Here is an 18629-nt window from a genome sequence, read left to right as displayed (position 1 = left end):
GGAAGTGAGTAAGCGGGAGGGATGTCAAAGATGACTCCCCAGTCCCTCCTTTTGTGGTGGGAGAGGTGGTCATGCTCTAGAGTGCCTTGGGGACCTACTGATCAGAGCCGTGGAGCAGTGGCTGACTAAAGTGTGATATATTAGGAAGGGTAGGAGAGAAACCTAGAACCAACAACAAGTGGGTTCATTGCCCTAAAACAGATCAGCCCCCATATGGAATTCAGCTCAAGAAGCTCCTGAGTCAAGGGGTTTCGATTCCAGAGTTACTGAAGTGACCTGGTACTAATACCAGGTACTGGTACTGATACTGGTACTGATTAGCTTCCGGAAGCCCTTCTTCCCAGACAGTGGGAATGATGGGAGCCCACTTTGTCACAAGGCAGATTCGTTCCACTTTGCGATAGCTCTCATTGACAGGATGACACAAGTATTAAAATGGACTCAAAAGGGGCGCCTGGGTGGCTCAGTGGGTCGAGCCTCTGCCTTCGGCTCAGGTCATGCTCCCAGGGTCCTGGGATCGAGCCCCACATCAGGCTTCTGCTCAGCAGGGAGCCTGCTTCCCCCTCTCTCTCTGCCTGCTGATCTCCCTACCTGTGATCTCTCTCTCACTTTGTCAAATAAATAAATAAAAATCTTAAAAAAAAATGGACTCAAAATATCCTGTCTGCTTGAAAAGATTGAGGTCTTGTTGAAGCAGTGTCTTTAGGTAATGACAGTTGATACTTTTACTTATTTATTTTTTAAATAAGCTGGTTACTAACCTAATAGGCCAAACGGGCTTTACTGTTGGTGTTATTTGTACAGTACGATCATGATAGCAGGCAAGGAGCAGGAAGTCTTGTCTGTCGGCAGAAGTACAGCTGATGTTTAAAAGTAAGAAAGCTACATAAACTGTCATTGTTCAACACCAGCTTGATTGATTTTCCCAATTGTCACAAAGCATATGCAGTGACTTCAAGAGAAAAGGCAGTTTCCACTGGTTAATGGCACGACACATTGGTTGTAGTTATTTCTTGTGGTTTTAAAACATGACGTTAATGTTTAATCGTGTCATCTGGTTAATCCCGGAATCTTGCCACCTGTGGCGCAAAGCTGGCAGGCCTAACCCTGTATGAGAATTATAAATGCATGCAGGCTTTGGATGGTTATTCCTGAGTTTGTCCGCTTTTTGAAAGTGCTGTTTTGCTTCTTACTTTTCTAATTAAGTGGGATTTTCAAGGGTGAGATAAGCACAGAACAGCTTCTGCCTGACTTAGCCGACATCTGTGCCCCCTGGGCGTGGAGGGGCTCCGGTAAATAAATACCAGAACTTGCTCACAGAAGTGCCCTGTGGCATATGAGGGCCCACCCTGCAGGGTATTTTACATTTGTGACTTGTGAGGCAGCCCCTCAATTATTTTAAATATTAAAAGATAAGATGACTTAAAACTACTAGCCTGCCAAGCAGAACTGTGCTGTTGGAGGTAAATCAGATGACTTTGGTTGGGTTGCTCAGATGTTAAGAAATATAGATCATCTTTATTTCCGTCTTATTGTCAGGCCTTCCCTGGCACCTGTAGCTCCTTACTCTGCTTTGTTTTGTTTTTTTCCTAGCACATATTTACTTCCTGACATAATGGAAGCTGTATTGTTTCATTTATTGGCCTGTGGTCTGTGCTCTCCAAGAAATTGTAAGCTCGGGACAGGAGGGGCCCTGTTCTGTGTACCGCCTTGTGCGCAGTGCCTGCAACAGGCGGTCAGTAAACATATGTTAAATGAGCGAGTACGTAAATATGAAATACACTTAAAAGGTGAAATATTTCTTGTGCCATAAAAAACTGGTGATTATTGGAAGAGGTTTTTATTCCCCTTGTCTGAGAAGTTTTCTATCACATCAATACATCCAAGGGTTTCGTGGGCCCAAATATTTTTGCAAAGCTCTTTTCTAATGTAAAAGAAAATATATATACAGTGAACGTGTTCTGCTTGTCACCTGCTTGTTCTGTGTCTCCCCTCTTCTCTGATTTCGTGGCATCGTGTCTGGTCCTCCTGCCTCTCGTTCTAGCTTCTCCACCGCACCCACACTGGGACCCCAGCTTCTCTGGCCTCCATCCGTTTCTGATCAAAGAGGCTTCATCAGCAGGTAGAAGGGTGCCACGGCTCATAAGTGAACACCGTGCATTTCGCTACCCAACATATTTGTGTTCTTGGTGGAGCTTTTCCTCTAAACAACACCTGTATTTACTACACTGTACGTAACCAGTGTTCTACAAGGTAGAATAAAATGGATCATTCCTGTGTTTCAGAATTCCTATAATGCAAGGCCATGTCAGTGTGGTGAATGAATAGTTACTTAAGAAACAGGCGTTAGAGTGGAAAATGCTTTCCCTGCTGTGGGAGGTCAGAGATCAGTTCTGCAACTTGATTCATGGCAATAAGTAGTGCGCTTTGTTAAAGGAGGTGAGTCAACTCTTGGGGCTTCATTAAAGTAGGATCAACTCTAAGTAAAACTCTCCCTGGGGTCAGGTGGTTCCTGAGGCCTTGACCTTCGACACCACCTCCCTCTGACATCTCTTCCTCCTGTCAGCTGCCTTTCGTGTGTTGGCTTCTGGGACCATTTGCTTCTAGCCACACCACCTTTGCCTAAGACTGAAGGAGATGTCCTGAATTCTGTCTTTTGTTCAGACGTAACACCTTAATATCCTTAGGTTAGGGACTGATAAATAATGTGATGGAATAAAAAAGGCATTGTTAGCTGTTGATGATGTTAATTCATTTAAGCTTAGTGTATGTTTATTGAATGCTACTAACCGGGCATTTCAGGGACACAGAAATAAGAAGGAATAATGTAGAGCTCCCACATTTATGTGAGGGGTATAGCGTCCAGTCAGATTTACAAAAGGGAGCCCCCTCTGGGAGGTAGAATTGCAGAAAGGTACCCACTTGGTGGCTTGCAGCCTCCACTGGAACACAGGCTGGGGGCCTGCAAGGTTCCTGGGTTTCAGCTACTCCTGCCCCCCAGCCAGCCACCTGCATACTGGGCACTGACAAGCAGGTGAGGCCGCCTGGAGGGGGATGTGATGACAGTATGGACCTAAGTAAATATGACAGGATGTTGACCCTCCACAAAGCTCTCTATGTTAATGGGCACCACATCTGGGAATCTGCAGCCTGATTTCCTCAGATGCTCTAATCAAAACATACCCAGTCTAATCCCAGCGACAAGTATTATTCAGTAATGATCAGAGACACGCGTCCTTGGAAGAGCCACTCAGAGGCTCTTTGCTTCTAAAATACAAGGTCAGTATTTCAATGATACAGATAAACAAAAGAGAAAAGTTGTGGGTCTTACAAGTGGAATGCCTTGATGGAAAGAGTGGTAGGTTTTTTTGTTTTTGTTTGTTTTTGTTTTTGTTATAACTTCTAAATAAATAACCTTTGGAGGATTGGAAATAAGTAATTCCTGTGCTCAAGCACATCAAACAGATAACTGCATATGATCATACTAGACATCGATGTGCTTTTGTATAATTTTTACAGTGTGGGGTGATAGAAACTACATGGCATATTGATTTCTTTACACCAGTAAAAGGAAGTCAGCCTTTATCAGGAAATGACAGATTTTTTCTTCTGTAAAACTTAATCCAGAAGCATCTACTGTCCCTGGATATTTTTTTTCTATTTCATTGTCAGTGTTCCACTGACTAAATTCAACAACATAATTTTTGCTAGTAAAGAGGAAGAAAAGCCTGTGGAGAAGTAACTTTTAAATGGAATTTTAACTTTTTTTTTTTTTTTTAGAATTTTCACTTTTAACCTGTCAGTGTGTATTCCGTGTGTGTGTATGTATACACATACATATACCTAGATGGTACTTTTCATTTCAGTACAATGCCTTGCTTGCGAGTAAGTATTGCTTATCAAACTACTGGCTGGAAGGGGAGGGTCAAGAACCCCTTTAGACAAAAGGCCATGGCACTGCGTGTTCACCAGTGCTCAGAGTAGAGCACTCTTATTAAACCCTGGGTGCCACAAGTTCCTGCCCAAATGATTTCAGGTAGCGTGCAGGAAAGAGATTCGTTTTGCAAAAAAGGTCAAGAGACAATGACATAACGGAAGTCACAACGGAAGTGTGTTAGATGCGGGGGCTCCTGGGTTGCTCAGCTGGTTAAGCCTCTACCTTCTGCCCGGGTCATGATCCCAGGGTCCTGGGATGGAGCCCAGCATTGGGCTCTCTGCTCAGCAGGGAGCCTGCTTCTCCCTCTGCCCCACCCCCTGCTTGTGCACACACCTGCTCATTCTCTCTCTCTGTGTCAAATAAATAAATAAAATCTTTCAAAGAAAAAGTGTGTTAGATGTGGACACAGTATCTGTAAGGCACATTGCAACATTAATGTGCACTTCACACCAGGGGAAGTAAAGCCTAGAGAAACTGAGTAACTTTGTGTGCCAAGCTTTTAAATGGCCTTGTCAGGATTTGACCCAGGCCCTCATAACTTCAAAGCCCTTGGGGTGCCCACTGCCTCTGCCAGCTCACAACGTTCCTCCCCTGCCCTCTTGGAACTGTGGACTCTTGATACAGTTTTTTGTGGCTGTTTACTTTTGGTGAGAGTTGTCCACTTTGGTCATCTTCTCTAAATACCAGGAAGCTGTCATTTTCTACTTGCCGTGTAAATGTCATGGAGCCCTCTCCATTTGTGTAGTCATCTGAGATAATGTCTCAGAGTTTGGCTTTATTTGAGATGTGAGAGCCTTTTTGTTCTTAAGTAAATAACTTGTAGTGGACTCATTCCAAGAAGGACACCAGCAATTCAATTTTCAGATTCTATCTACTGTAACTACGTTCTAAAGGAACACAGATAATATTCTTCCAGGTCTTTTTGATTGCTTAATGGAAATGTTATAAAACCTTCTTTAAAGATGGTCATTACAGATGGTGTTCTTAACATGCAGTTACAAATGTTTGCTGTTGGTAGGGGGCTAAAAACAAGTTAGAAAAGCAGATGGTGTTTCCCCAAAGCTCTTGATCTAGATTCTTAGCTTGATACCCGGAGGCATCAAGCTTCAAGTGCAGAGCAAATTAGAAGCCTTAAGTTTTCTGGGCGAGACTGGGTGCTGAGGGACACGGTGCCTTTCCATCTAGGGAGCATACCAATAAAAGGCAAAATAATAGTAGTAGTTCTAGAGGTTTAGAGCAGATTTTAATGGAACAGTTGAAACTGGCATTTGCTAACCTACTCTTGTTTGAAATGTTGCCAGAGAGCGTAGAGACAGGAAAACGTCTCTTGATTTAACTGGATCGTTTCCTGAAAGATCACTTTACGAGATATCTTCCAATGTTTATTTGAGGCTTTTCAACTATCTGTAAGAGAAACTTCTTCCTTTTGACTATTATGTAACATTACTAATAACGAAACTAGACCAAGGAACGATCAAGTCAAAACCCAATTTTCTTTTGCTTAATTGTTCATCTTGACAATTTTTTTTAAATAGAATAATCCCTTCTTAATCTCAGAGTGTTCACCTCTCAAATATTTGAATAACATTATTGAGTTCTTTTTCTACCTCATCACACAAGGTAGAGGATGTCAGGTAACACGTGTTGTTTTTTAATCTTTCTCCTTATAGAACTAAAGGTATGTTTAGTTTGATTGAGCCATAGGGTCAGGAGGACGGCTAAACTCCACTTACGTTTTCCCTTCAAGCAGTTTAAAGGAAACAGATTTAAAAAATTCTCGAAATCTTAAATCACACCCTCTAAATAATTGGAATTCTGGTCCCTCGTTCCCCGCTGTCTTCCGTGCCGTACACATGCTTTTTTCATTTTAGCATAGGAATTTTGTGAAAACACCACAGTAGCCTCGCATACTGATTTTCCTGAGATAACTAGTACTTTATTTTGGCTATTAAGCAGTTATGACTAATTTCTACTGCTTTTATATATCTGGAGCTGAGTGGCGGGGCGCAAGTAACCGCAGCAACAAGAAGCATGAGAGCGGTGACAGTAAACTACTTCTAGAAACACCCATGCAGTATGTTTGCTGTCCCAGGTGCTGTGCTGATCTCGCCGCTTTGACAGCTCTGCAGGGTCCTGCGGCGCCCGAGTCCTTTACTGCCCAGGGTCACACCAGAGCAACGGGTGGAACCATGACTCACCTTTAGGGTGCTCTGGTTGTCTCTTAAACTTTTCAGCTTATACCAGGAAGCTTTGGTTTGGCTTTAGAAATGGTTGTGCTCATCTTCCGCGTATTTTCCTGCTTGTTCTTTTACAATGTTTGGCGTCTGAATTGCTTGTTACAAATACACCGATGCTCAAGGAAGATATGTTGGGTTCCCAGGCAAGCTGTCCCGGGGAAGGATGTTGGCGTATGCTAACTAGCGTTGATAAGGTGTCAGCTGACTTACATGTATGAAGTGGTTCTGCAGCAAAACCAGATTTGTTGAATGAGAGCTTGTGCATACCCAGCAAGATGGGGGACTTTACAACACACTCATTGGCAGCAACCTTCTTTTCTTGGATGGCATAGCAGGAACAAATGAAGAAAGCATGTCATGGAACCAGACTTAGAATTTAGTGGCTCCAGGATTATGACATAGTTTCAACAATAGAGGTAAATGGCAACGGGGAATAATAGCCAAGTCAATAGAATCCCTAATCTTTGGCTTGTTTGGATATTTACTCAACGTGGCCTCTGAAATAGCTGAGAGCTTTGTGGAAGAAAGAGATGGAAGAGGAGGGAGCACCTGTGTTCTCAAGGCTCAGACTTCCCTTTTGTAAAAGCACTGATTTTTGAAGAGGGTGTGTCCGTGTTTAATGTGTGGGTGTGTTTGTTTAAGGAAGACATGGAGCTTCAAAAGGCAAAATGTTTTGTAACCCAGAAGTGTAATTCTAAATGGAATTATACATCTGACGACGAAGTTAAAATAAACCAATTTGTAAACAGATCACGTATGTGGGGCTCAACTGGCTGGGTCAGCTTCTGTCCTGCAGGAAGGTCAGATGCTCAATCCAGTTGGCGGCCCCAGAGACAGAACCTCCTCTCTAACCAGAGACAGATAGTAACCCAGCCTAGGGGGCAATCGGGGTTTTTTCAGTTCAAAGGAAGAAAGGAATTTCACTTTCTGGCTGATACTCCGATTTTCCCAGGAACTGATCGTAGATAGTGGGAATCCACCTTTAGAAAAAGGTGTGGGTAAACCACAGCCTTGTAGCAGAGAAAAACTTCAAAGTGGAGAAGGTGAGCAATACAGTTGCCCTAGGCTTGGGAGAGACAAATCTGGAATGAGAGTTCTGATCTCGTAAAATTCACTTTTAGACTTTTCAAGCTGCCAGGCCAGCCTTTGTACTCTAATTCTTCACCGGGCTGAGCTGCGTTTGGCACATATAATTATTTCAGTGCACAAAAAAAAATAGCTATTTACTCTTATGATGGGTTTTGAGAGCTGGTAATGGTGTTGGGAATATACAGACGTGCCTTTTCACTCATTCCTAGATCTGGAGAGAGAATCTGCCCTTTGGCATATCCCCCGTTAACCTGGAGGTTAGTAGAGCTAGCTGACTATCTGGGCAAAGCAAAGGCTCTATCTTGGTGCTTTGGGACCTCTTCCTCATTGTTTTTTATAATTGTGGTGAAGAATCTATGATATAAAATGTACCATTTCAACCATTCTTAAATATGTGTTTCGTGGCCTTCACAATTCACAGGTATTCACAGTTCTGGGTAACCATCACCACTGTCCACTTCCAGAACTTTCCCATCATCCCAGTGATCTCTTCTTGATAAACCTTTTCTCACGGCTACTAATAAGGGAGAAAAATAGATCGATTTTAGTTGCATCTTTTGTTTCCTTCTTTTATTTATTTTTTATTATGTTCAGTTAGCCACTGTACAGTACAGCATTAGTTTCTAATGTAGCATTCAGTGATGCATTCATTATGTATAACACCCAGGGCTCATCACAACATATGCCCTCCTCATTCCCCATCACCCTGCTAAAAAGCAGATGGCAAAAAGTAGAAAAAAGTAAAGCAAACTGATTCATTAGTTGGATAATTAGCTTATGATTGTGCGTTCAATGATCATATCCTAAAGACTTAACCGTAGACCAATGTTTTGGAATTCGACTTGTGCAAATAAATAAATAAGTAAATAAACAACCTTATCCTTTAACTCACTGAACTGGGAAGTAGGTTTTCATAAGCCTTTGGATCTGATTGTTACTACTATCAGTTATGGAACATTTTCTGTCTTAAATGTGCTATCTTTGTTAATTCTTACAGCAGTCTAGCAAAGTAGATGACACTATGCCGATTTTATGATCTTCAAACATTAGATTACACTCTAACACTTCACCTTCATTCGGATTGCTCTTAGCAGAAGCGAGGTATAGGAAGTGAAGTAATTGGCTAAGGTCCCTTAGGCAGTTGGTTATCTCAGGTAACCAGTCACCAAACCCTTGCTCTAACCATCAGTACCATATAGTACCTTGTTGAGAGGCATCTCAAGTTCTGTTTAGAAAAGGAAGAATTTACCTTTCCTCTCCATTCCCCCTTGGCACCCCTTCAAAGGAAAACTTTTGTGTAGTCAGAAAAGGAGAATTACACTGAAATTTAAGTTCTAAAATGCTATGCCAAACCAGATAGTGTTCCATTCAGCCTAAAACCCTAACCTACACATTGCCCCCAAGGCTGTTTCTTGAACCACATGGTAGTGACTCTGGCTGGTTTTGGTGGAGCAGGCTCTGGTCCCAGTAGGGGGTCCCCAGGACATTTCTTTTTGGGAGTCTGTAGCTTTTCTTGGTCCACCAGTCTGACCCGCTAAACAACTGACACCTGTAGGTCCTAATTACACACTTGACTGATAGAATTTAAACCAAGTACCAGTGTCTGGAAATGTACGATTATGTTTGGCTTTTAGCGTTGGATTTAACAGAACTGCTGAGATATTTGTCCGTGGCCATTTTGGGTTCTGAACACCAGCCAGTCCCATAGTTAGCAGGCCTGTATCCACCTGGGACCCAAATATGCAACACCCAGGCCTCAGCTCTCCTGGGCAGTTCTGGACACACATTCAATACACGAACTTTCGTTGTACCTTTGAAACCCACAAATGTAAGGGTGATTTTTTTCCCCCTTGATTCTTCAAGGAAAGAACCAGCTTCAGGAGGACCAAAAAACTACTGAGACAAGCCCACCCCGCTTCTTAGCAGACCTCCCATCACACTTTCTACCACATCTGGCCGAGATGGTGAGGCAGAGGAATAAGTTGGGTTTCCTCTTTGTCCAGGAAAAGACCCTTCTTTTTTCCCCAGTGAACTTGGAGAGAGGAAATCCAACATAAAGCTTGCTGTCTATCACTCAAATTTTATGAATCTGAGGAAAGACAGAGTCATTCAAATGAAAAAAAAAAAAAAATTACCTGTTTAAGCTCTGGGTCTAGAAACTTGATCCTTAATCAAACAAAAAAAAATCAGTGTCCCCAGGCGTCACTAAATCCCTTTTAATAACTTGTGAACTGATCTTTTTTTATCAACGGAGAATCTTCTTGAAAAAAAAAACAACAGAACCAAGTCAGGCTTACCAAAGTAGAATGTTTTGGAACAATATGGAGGTGGCCACAGAATCAAAGGGAGAATCAAAGGGAGAAGTCCCAGCAGGGCCCAGAAAGAGCAGTTTCCCACATCTTGGGAGAAGGAACCGATAGAGTCTTCAGGTTGCTGGTGCCATGTTGGGCCCCTAACTCAATCACTCCCTCCTTTGAACAATTCTGTACCTTATATACATCTTTCTTCTACATTAACATTATGTATTTCCATGGTTTTCTCCCCAAATAATGGGCTGGTCAAAAACAGATATAATGTCCCGCTCATATATATGCCTTGTGTCTTTAGCACACAGTGCTTGGCACACAGGTACTCAGAACATTAAATTTTTGTAAATGTTTGAGCAGACATTCTTTTTTTTTTTAATTTTTTTAAAAGATCTTTATTTGAGAGAGAGAGCACGCGTGCACAAGCAGAAGGGAGGGGCAGAGGCAGAGAGAGAAGCAGGCTCCCCACTGAGCAAGGAGCCCAATGAGGGGCTGGATCGCAGGACCCTGAGATCATGACGTGAGCCAAAGGCAGACTCTTAACCCACTGAGCCATCCAGTTGCCCAGACTTTCCATCTTAAATGGAGTAGGACATGGCTATGGTTCTGCTCACTGCCATGGTGCATGGAGCTCGGCAGCCGGGGGTGGGGTGGGGGGCCGGGAGGGTGGGGGAAGGGCATCCTTTCTGAACCTCTTAAAGGAGGGAGCTTGCCAAGTCTGTGGGGAGTCGACCTCAGCAACATCCAGCACTCCTCCATATGAACCATCCTATGATGACTCCCATTTTCCCAGAATTCATGACATTCTTGCTGACCACTGGCTCCTGTAGTGACTTCCTGGTCTTTTTCCTGAGAAAGAGCCCCAGCTGGGCCCTCTGAGCCCCTAGCGACTGAGGTCTGTTTACAGTTTTCAAGCGCAGAACAGAATTGCTACACAAAAGAAGCCTCTGCAGTGTGTTCCCAGCCGTCCTCACAAGAGCGTCAACAATCCATAAACACAAAGCCCTGTTTCCCAGGGAGTTGCTCATAAGCAAAATACACTCTGCTTCCTTTTCCACAATAAAAACCCTGCCGCCAGCCCCTGAAGCACACCTCCCGTCTGGAGACCGACCTCTCGCACAAGGCCAGTCACGGTGTCTCGCTCCTCCCACAGCTCCGTGCCTTATGGCAGCTTCCCTCCTGGCCTCCTCCACCGCCCAGAGATTTTCAGACTATTTTCATGCCAAATCCACTTGATCCTTTTAGGTGCTTTTCCAGCCAGCTGTGGCCTCTCTCTTGAGGCTTGGTAATCATAACTTTGAGCAGCGTCCCAAACAAATCCTGCTTTTGTTTCCTAAGATTGTTTCCCATTTCACTTGAGAAACAAATATTTTTTAGTTTAGTTACATAGAAAACTCATACATCTTTCTTGCCCCATACTTTTCAAGTTATGGTTGCCCATGGAGAGAAACCCGATCTCATTCTCCACTTCAGTCAGTTTCCACATGTCCATCTGGGCTGTGGTTCTCACACTTCATCAGGGTCCCTGACTGCCGAGCCCACTCCCAGTTCCTGATTCCTTAGGCCTGGGGGTCCAGACCCAACATTTGTATTTCCTGCGATACCAGAAATGGGTATCATGGTGATACCCATGATGTTCATCGGAGAACTGCACTCTTAGAACATATATTTCTATAAAACAGATTTTGGTCATTTTTATATATAATATATATACTGTATCTTCCTAATACATAATTAGGTCATCTTTTTGCCTACCTTCAATTGCCTTTAGGCACTCTGGTCCACAGTGAGTGAGGGAGGAAGGGAAAGAAAAAAAAAAACCCTTACAGAGATTTTATTTCTAGTTACTTCACCCTTTTTTGCTTTCACTAAACTTTGGTCCCATTCAGCCACAGTTTTCTTGGCTTGGGCATCCTTCCTTGGTGTTCAGCAATATAGGAAGTGGACCCGAAAAGGAGATGTAATGATTCTACTTCTCTTCCGAGGCTCAAAATAATCCTAATGTTTTGGGGGCGCCCAGGTGGCTCAGTCGGTTAAGCGTCTGCCTTCGGCTCCGGTCATACTCCCAAGGTCTTGGGATGGAGGCCCGCATTGAACTCCCTGCTCTGTGGGAAGCCTCCTCCTCCCTCTCCAATCCCCTTGCTTGTGTTCCCTCTCTCGCTGTGTCTCTCTCTGTTAAATAAATAAATAAAATTAAAAAAAATTTTTAAATGTTTTTAAGTGCCCTAGTCATTTCCTGTAGTGCTTGGTAAAAGGGGCCAGAACAGGAGTCCATCTCTGCCAGGTTGTCTCAGAGGCTTAATCACACCACCAACCAGGTGTTCTGTCATGTTCTCAACGAACTGTATTAGTTGCACATGCAGACGGGCACTCAAGAGGTTAAACAGTTCCTGCCAAGAATGCGTTGATATTTAAATGGTGGTCTGGTTAGATTATGGATTCCACACCACAGACTAGCAGGGCGTGAATGTGCAGCTTTGAACACATACACAACTCCTCCTGGAGCTGGCAAAATCCATTCTTGGTAAAAGCTTAGAAATAGGCGTCGTTGGGAGCCCCTCAAATGTGTAAGGGCTTCTGTTTGCAAGGGGTTACCACAGACACTTGGAGGCCACCCAGGAAACCTTAAGTGCAGAACTCCCGCTACTTTTTTTCTGCCCATATCATGCCTGCAGCTGCAGTGGCAGCCGAGCATGGCCAAGCCTCATGCCCAGAGAGGAAGAGCCATTTTCCTGGTCCCAGCCTCTTTAGCAGAGCTCACTCCCCGTGTTCTCTGTGCTCTACCTCCATGCGTAGTTCAGCCCTTGTGACTGTGGGCAAAGTGTCCTCAATAGCACCAAAAACACCTGCTCTGTCTTCAAGGCAGGAGGGGGACAGTTAATAAGCTGTATCCATATAGCCATGGGTGACATCAGGAAGCTATCAGACCCTCCCCTGGCCCCCAGAATATCTCCACACAGGTGGGTTTTGTCATATCCGGGATGCTGATGTTGAGAGATGCATCTTCTCAGAATGTTTTGCAAAATTCCAGGGCCTGAGGCAATATAATATATATCACGGTTTCTGGGAACATGGGCTGTGGCACCAAACCTTCCAGGGTTCAGCAAAAACTAAGAGTTGTGTGACCACCCCCCGCTTCACTCTGTTTTCTTACTTGTGAAATAGGTTTTTCACAAGTGTGTTTTAGCACAGTGCCTGGCACACAGTGATTGCTCAGCAGGTAACTGCCATTGTCACTTTTTTCCCCATAAATCCTTTCTAGACCGGCTGTTGGGGGTCCTCCTGTTCAGTATCTTTAGCTTTACTTATTTCCAGCTCTGTGCCAATAGGGCAGTAGAAAGAAGAGCACATAGCACGATTTGGAAACCCTTATTGCTTCAGGAGTCAGTCTTGGAAACCTTTTGATATCATAATTTATTTTAGTCAGGCCCAGCATAATTGCCCTCGTACTTGAAGGTTATGAAACATGCCAGTTTGAGCAGAGCAGTGGAGATGAAAGTGTTCTGGCTTGTACCAACTTTTATTAGCCCATTTGCCTCTCAGGTAAAATGAGGAGAAAAATAAATTAAATCATCATTCTTCAACTACTCATTATGTATCCTCTCTTCCTCTAGGACGAGTAGATGAAGTTCAACTACCTCTTCTCCTTTTTATGAACGAATATGTACAATGTCTGTCCTAATGCAGTTTTGTCTTTCTTACATTGCTGTCAACACTTCTTGTAGTTGTGCAATTTCAGTCCTTTTGGCAACATCAGTCTGTCTTTCCACCCCCACCCCCAAGTTAGGTGACTTCCACAGTGAAATATGTTTGTAAATTCCACCCACTTCTGGACTTAACAGCCCCCAAGCTGGCTCCCAGGGGTTCCCAAGAAACTGCAGGTCCAATCATCACCCTTTAAGATCAAGACTTGAAGACAAAAGGGACATCTTTGTCAGCTTCTTAAAAAAGATCAGAATTCCTGGAATTTTTTTGACGGTGCACACGTATAAAAGCTAATTTCAGTATTTCTGACTTGGGAAACTGCCTGAAAACACTGCATTTTTCTTTTAATTCTCTGTGTAGAAGTTAGTTCATGTTGACACTTGCAGAACATTTAAATCTAATTAAAGCAAGGATACCATGACAATATGCCAAGAGAAGTCTTGCCTCGGGAGCTATTCTTTACCCCTTTGGGTCTTGATTTCCTCTTTTGGGGACCTTCATTTTTCACGGTCACATGATGTCCAAAATTACCAAACCATTTACTGCTGACCAGATTGGACTTAAAAATACCAGGAGCTTTTGCTGCAGTCATGATTGCTGTTCTCTGAGATGAGGGCATGTTGAGGATGGCATATTGGAGAAGGACGTGTGCTAGTTAGGTCTGTGTCCCAAGAAGGACAGAGCAAGGTCATATTTATGTTGGCAGTTTGTCGAGTTAAAATGAACCACTTCAAAGGGGTAGGAGGCCATGCTTAACTGAACCGGTTGGCTCTGAATAGATGGGTCTTACCTTCTGACAGTTCCAGGCATTTAATTATAAACGACCAGTCATTTAATTATAGAATGTTTCACATACTAAAGGGAAGAAAAGGGTGTAATAGGTTAACACAGTTGATTGAAAGCCATGTTTAAATGTTTTCCCTACAACTGTTCCTTAAGAACATTAAGAAACTTGGTGTGCAGGAAATGCATGAAACCTGATTTATTAATCAGATTGCTTCTACTTACGCAATAACCTACACCTAAAGATCCAATGGGAAATGTGCTGCACTAGCAGTCATCAAAGACTGAACATTTCTATCCTAGTGACACAGCTGGATCAGAGGAAAGACCTTCTTTCACCCATACAGATTATTTTACTATAAAAAGAAAATTGTGTTTCAAACTTCCGTATAGTAAATAAAGACAAAGCAATGACATAGTCTTTCAGTAACTGCTCCTTATTTCTCAGATATTTCCTGAACGGTGATATTAGAATTTGAACTTGAATGAGGGTGAAGATATTTCAGTCCACAGTTGAAATTACAATCACGATATTCTTATTGTTCTTAACTACTCCAGGTCTGGTTAGTGGCTTACAAATGTGCTTGGATTTTGTTTTTGTGCTTGGATTCTGCTGTTTTTATGTCCACCACACAAGCCAGTCCTTGGGCAGTTTCCCACGTAGTCCCTCTTACCGCTGGGAATGACCGTGTTTGTGTGTCCCGTCCTGGGCCTGCCCCTGAGCTCTCTGTTCTCACTGCTGACTGAGGCCTGGTGGCCTGTACGTGGAGCACCCCCAGGCACCTAAATGTAACAAGCTATTGGTTTTCCTCCAGCCCTCTGGCTCAGTTACCTTCCCATTCTGGTCACTCTAGTTCCAACCCTTAGAGTCTTCGAAAAACATGTCTCCCAGAGCCTCCTCCAGCCTTCCTCCAGCAGCCCCAGACCATTTCATGTTCGGTTTATATTCTGCCTTCTCCTGCTTCAGTACCTTCCTGAGTGGTCCTCTCCATCTAGGAGAGGTCCTGGGAGGGCTGTAATTTGAACCCAGATCTTCTCTATCCTTCAGGTTTCTACTGAGATCCCAACTCTCCCCAAAGCCTTCTGAATCTCTCATCAGAATTCATCTTACACCTCTCTTTTCCCACTGATGGCACTTTGTACACTGTTAACACCCACAGTTGATTTTTTCCCCAAATGTTTTATGCTGAACATTTTCAGAGATTCAGGAAAGTTGAATGAATAGTACAGTAAACACTCATATGTTTGCCATTTAGATTCTACAATAACATTTTGTTGTCTTATCACACCTCCAGCCATCCATTCCTCTGTCAGTCCATGAATCCACTCTGTACATATTATATATGTATATATATATGTATGTATATATATGTAATTTTTCAAAGCATGTGTCAGATGGCAGTACATTTTACTCTAGACATTTTTAATATGCTTATTTCTTTTCCTTTTCAGATAAAATTTATATACAGTGAAATGCATAAATCTTTAATGTACCATTTAATGAATTCTGATGCAAATATGCACCTTAATACCAGTCACTATGCAGGTATAGAATATTACCATCACATCAGAAAGTTGGCTTGCGTCCCTTCTCAGTAGACTGTCATCTCCACTCCTGAGAGCATCCACGGTTCTGATGTTTTTTCAGCACAGATTAGTTGGGCCCACTTTTGGGTTTCCTATAGATGAAATCAAACAGGAGGTACTCCTTTGTGTAAGCCTTTTGAGATTCACCCAGGTTGTTGCACATATCAGTGGGTTGTTCCTTTTTGTCGCTGATATTCCATTTTCCAAATATACCGTGTATGTTTATCTATATTCTGTTGATGGAAACTTGTGTTGTTTCCAGTTTAGGGTTGTAAAGTCCTTTTTTGTTTTGTTTTGTTTCGCTTTTCTCAGGTCAATACCTAGGAGGAAGTTGTGGGGTCATAGGGTAGCTGTGTGCTTCATTTTATGAGAAACCACTAGATCGTTTTCCAAAGTGGTTATACCATTTCACCCTTCCACCACTCTGTGTGACAATGCAGGTTGGCCCACAACCTTCCCTATATTTGGCCTTTGTAATTTTAGCCACTCTGGTGGGTGTGTGGTGGTGTTTCATTGTGGTTTCAGTTTTCTTTCCCCAGATGACAATGATATTGTATCTTCTTAGTGCCTGTTGTGTTTACTTGGTTGTCTTCTTTTGTGAAAGGTCTACTGGAATCTTTTGTCCATTTTAAATTTTTTAAAATTCTTTTTATGTTCAGTTGAAAGAGTCCTTTATTTTGGATACCAGTCCAGCGTGAGATATATATTATGTTGAGTATTTTCTCCCTTTCTGCCATTTACCTATTTATTTTCTTTTAAAGAATTGAAGTTTCTGATTTTGATGAAATCTAATATTGCAATTTTTTTTCTTTTATGGTTATTACTTTCTCGTCCTAAGAAACCTTTGCCTACCTCAAAGTCACAAAGGTATTTTCTTTGACACACTTCATAATTTTAGCTTTTACAGTTAGGCATATTATGACTTAGTCTGTTCATCTTTGACCGACCTGGACTGATCCTTTATACACAGCAAATACTCAAGATATATTATATGGAACTGCATTAAAGATGGAGATAGAAAGAGGACTCTGGCAATCTTTTAATGTCTCTGTGTTAGAATGAGTTTTATGGGATCCACCCCCAGATTAAATGCCAATGTATAAAGCCCTGTCCAACCCTTGAGTTAGGATTATCTGCCAAGAATACAGGTCAAGGCAAGAGGTTGATTGCTTGAATATTCGGCTTCTTTAGAGTAAAGAGTAGAGATAGATTTAGCTTTTTACTGAACTGTGAATATATGCTAGACACGATGCCTCCTTGTTTTCTACTACATCTTCTTGTTTTATCTTGATAGCCACCTTGCATGTTATATGAGGAAATCTGAGTACTGGAGTTTTTAAGTGATTTCCTTATTACCCATTTAGAAAGTTGCAAAGCTAGGAGTTCTCCAAAATAGGAAAATCTGGAGGAAAGCCAACACCTTGATTCTGATACAAGATTTCTGCAAAAGAATAACATTTGATTGATTTTAAAGTATATGGAACTTGATAATAAAACTTGATGAATAACTAAACATATTAAGTTCTGAACCAATGCACTCAAAGGTAACTAAAAATTCAGCCTTCTAACATCACTCTAAGTATATAGAAATATCTGCAATAGAAAAACTCGGGAAATGAATTTGCTCATAAATCTCATGTTAATTGTTGACTAGATAGTAAAAATATATTAAAATAATAAATAGCCACAGGGTCCACCCACTGCCCAAGAATTTTTTTTCACTCATGATTTTTTGTATTGTTTACATGGGCAGTTCTTACAAGGTCTCATTTCAAAAAGCCAGAATATTGCCCTCATGTACAGTGTCTTTGTCCCTCTTTATTGTCTGCAGGTGGATGTGCTGGCTGATCTTTTCTTTGTTTGCAGGTATGCTTCAGAAGTGTCCTTCTATTGATGACTTTGTAAGTGCCCTTGTTTCCGACTTGGATCTGGACTTCGAAACTTTTCTCATGGATTCTGAATGATGGAAGCACCTTGGCTCTTTCAGACCGAGGTTGTGTAGATATGAATTTTGTTGTAAATGCTACAGCTGTGAACACTCATTTCTGATTTCAGTATTCACTTCTGTAATGACTTCTGAAAACCCTTAAACTGATGGAACTTGGAATAAATAATTTGTTTTAATGATGCTGGCTTTTAGCCTGTTTGGCAGGTTTTTGAACATAATGGAAATCTACTCAGTGAGCTAATAAAAACTAGAGCCTAGTGTTCTTAAATTCAAGGTATGGGCACTTCCTTAAGCCAACCAGTCTCCTGTTGAACTTTTCCCCTTGCATTGATCTCTAATTGGATAATTTGGGACTTAATTAAAAGCAAACTTATTTTAGTTTGAAATAGTCTTCAGGAGAGTTACACAATATAGTTCTTTTGAACGATGACCATTGGAAAATGTGCTTGGAGTAAGTACGGTTTCCAGAGTGCTTGTAGTTGACTGCACTGGGTTGCTCTGAGTGCTTAGGCTCCACAGATGGACTCAGAACAGAGAGGACTTGAACTCATGCTTTTCTGGCTTGATTACAAATGTACAAAGATAAGTGCAATTACCAAGGGATGTGCCAAGATCCAGCATAAAGGAGGAAAGGGGAATTCAGACCGGGTCGGACTTTATCCTGAACCCATCTGCTTTACATTCTTGCATATTGTATCACTGCGTGTTAATAATAGGAAAGAAATTCTTCAGTGGGGTTTTCCCACCATCAAAGTCACGAATTTAATTATAGACTTCAGCTTAAAATGACATCTGCTAACAGTCTCTTCGGCTTCTCCTTAATGGCCAAAGATGGTGCAAAAGGGCCAGATTTGAAATCCCTGCAACTAGGACACATGTCCAGCCAATGCATGAGATCTGGAGGAATTTCTACAAGCCCAGAAACAGATGAGACCAGATGAAGAAATGTCAGTGACGCTGGCGTGCAGGATCCCCCTGGATGCAAGGGGGACAGACCTTTCATCCTGTCCCCACTTCCTGCTGGCACTGAGAAACCC

General features: G+C 42.3%; 1 protein-coding gene across 1 annotated transcript in view; it reads left to right on the top strand.

Moving 5' to 3' along the window:
- MIPEP (mitochondrial intermediate peptidase) overlaps positions 1 to 17772 on the top strand; it is a 167165-nt gene extending 149393 nt beyond the window's left edge. The window contains exon 19 of the mRNA XM_032838178.1: positions 17511 to 17772. Within this exon, the coding sequence (XP_032694069.1) occupies positions 17511 to 17608 (98 nt within the window). The 3' untranslated portion in view covers positions 17609 to 17772. The remainder of the gene's footprint in view (positions 1 to 17510) is intronic.
- The last annotated feature ends 857 nt before the right edge of the window (positions 17773 to 18629 follow it).

The sequence above is a fragment of the Lontra canadensis genome, unplaced genomic scaffold (genome assembly GCF_010015895.1).
Source record: "Lontra canadensis isolate GAN:19392208 unplaced genomic scaffold, GSC_riverotter_1.0 scaffold103, whole genome shotgun sequence".
Classification (NCBI taxonomy): domain Eukaryota; kingdom Metazoa; phylum Chordata; class Mammalia; order Carnivora; family Mustelidae; genus Lontra; species Lontra canadensis.
This window is presented reverse-complemented; position numbering and strand designations above follow the sequence as displayed.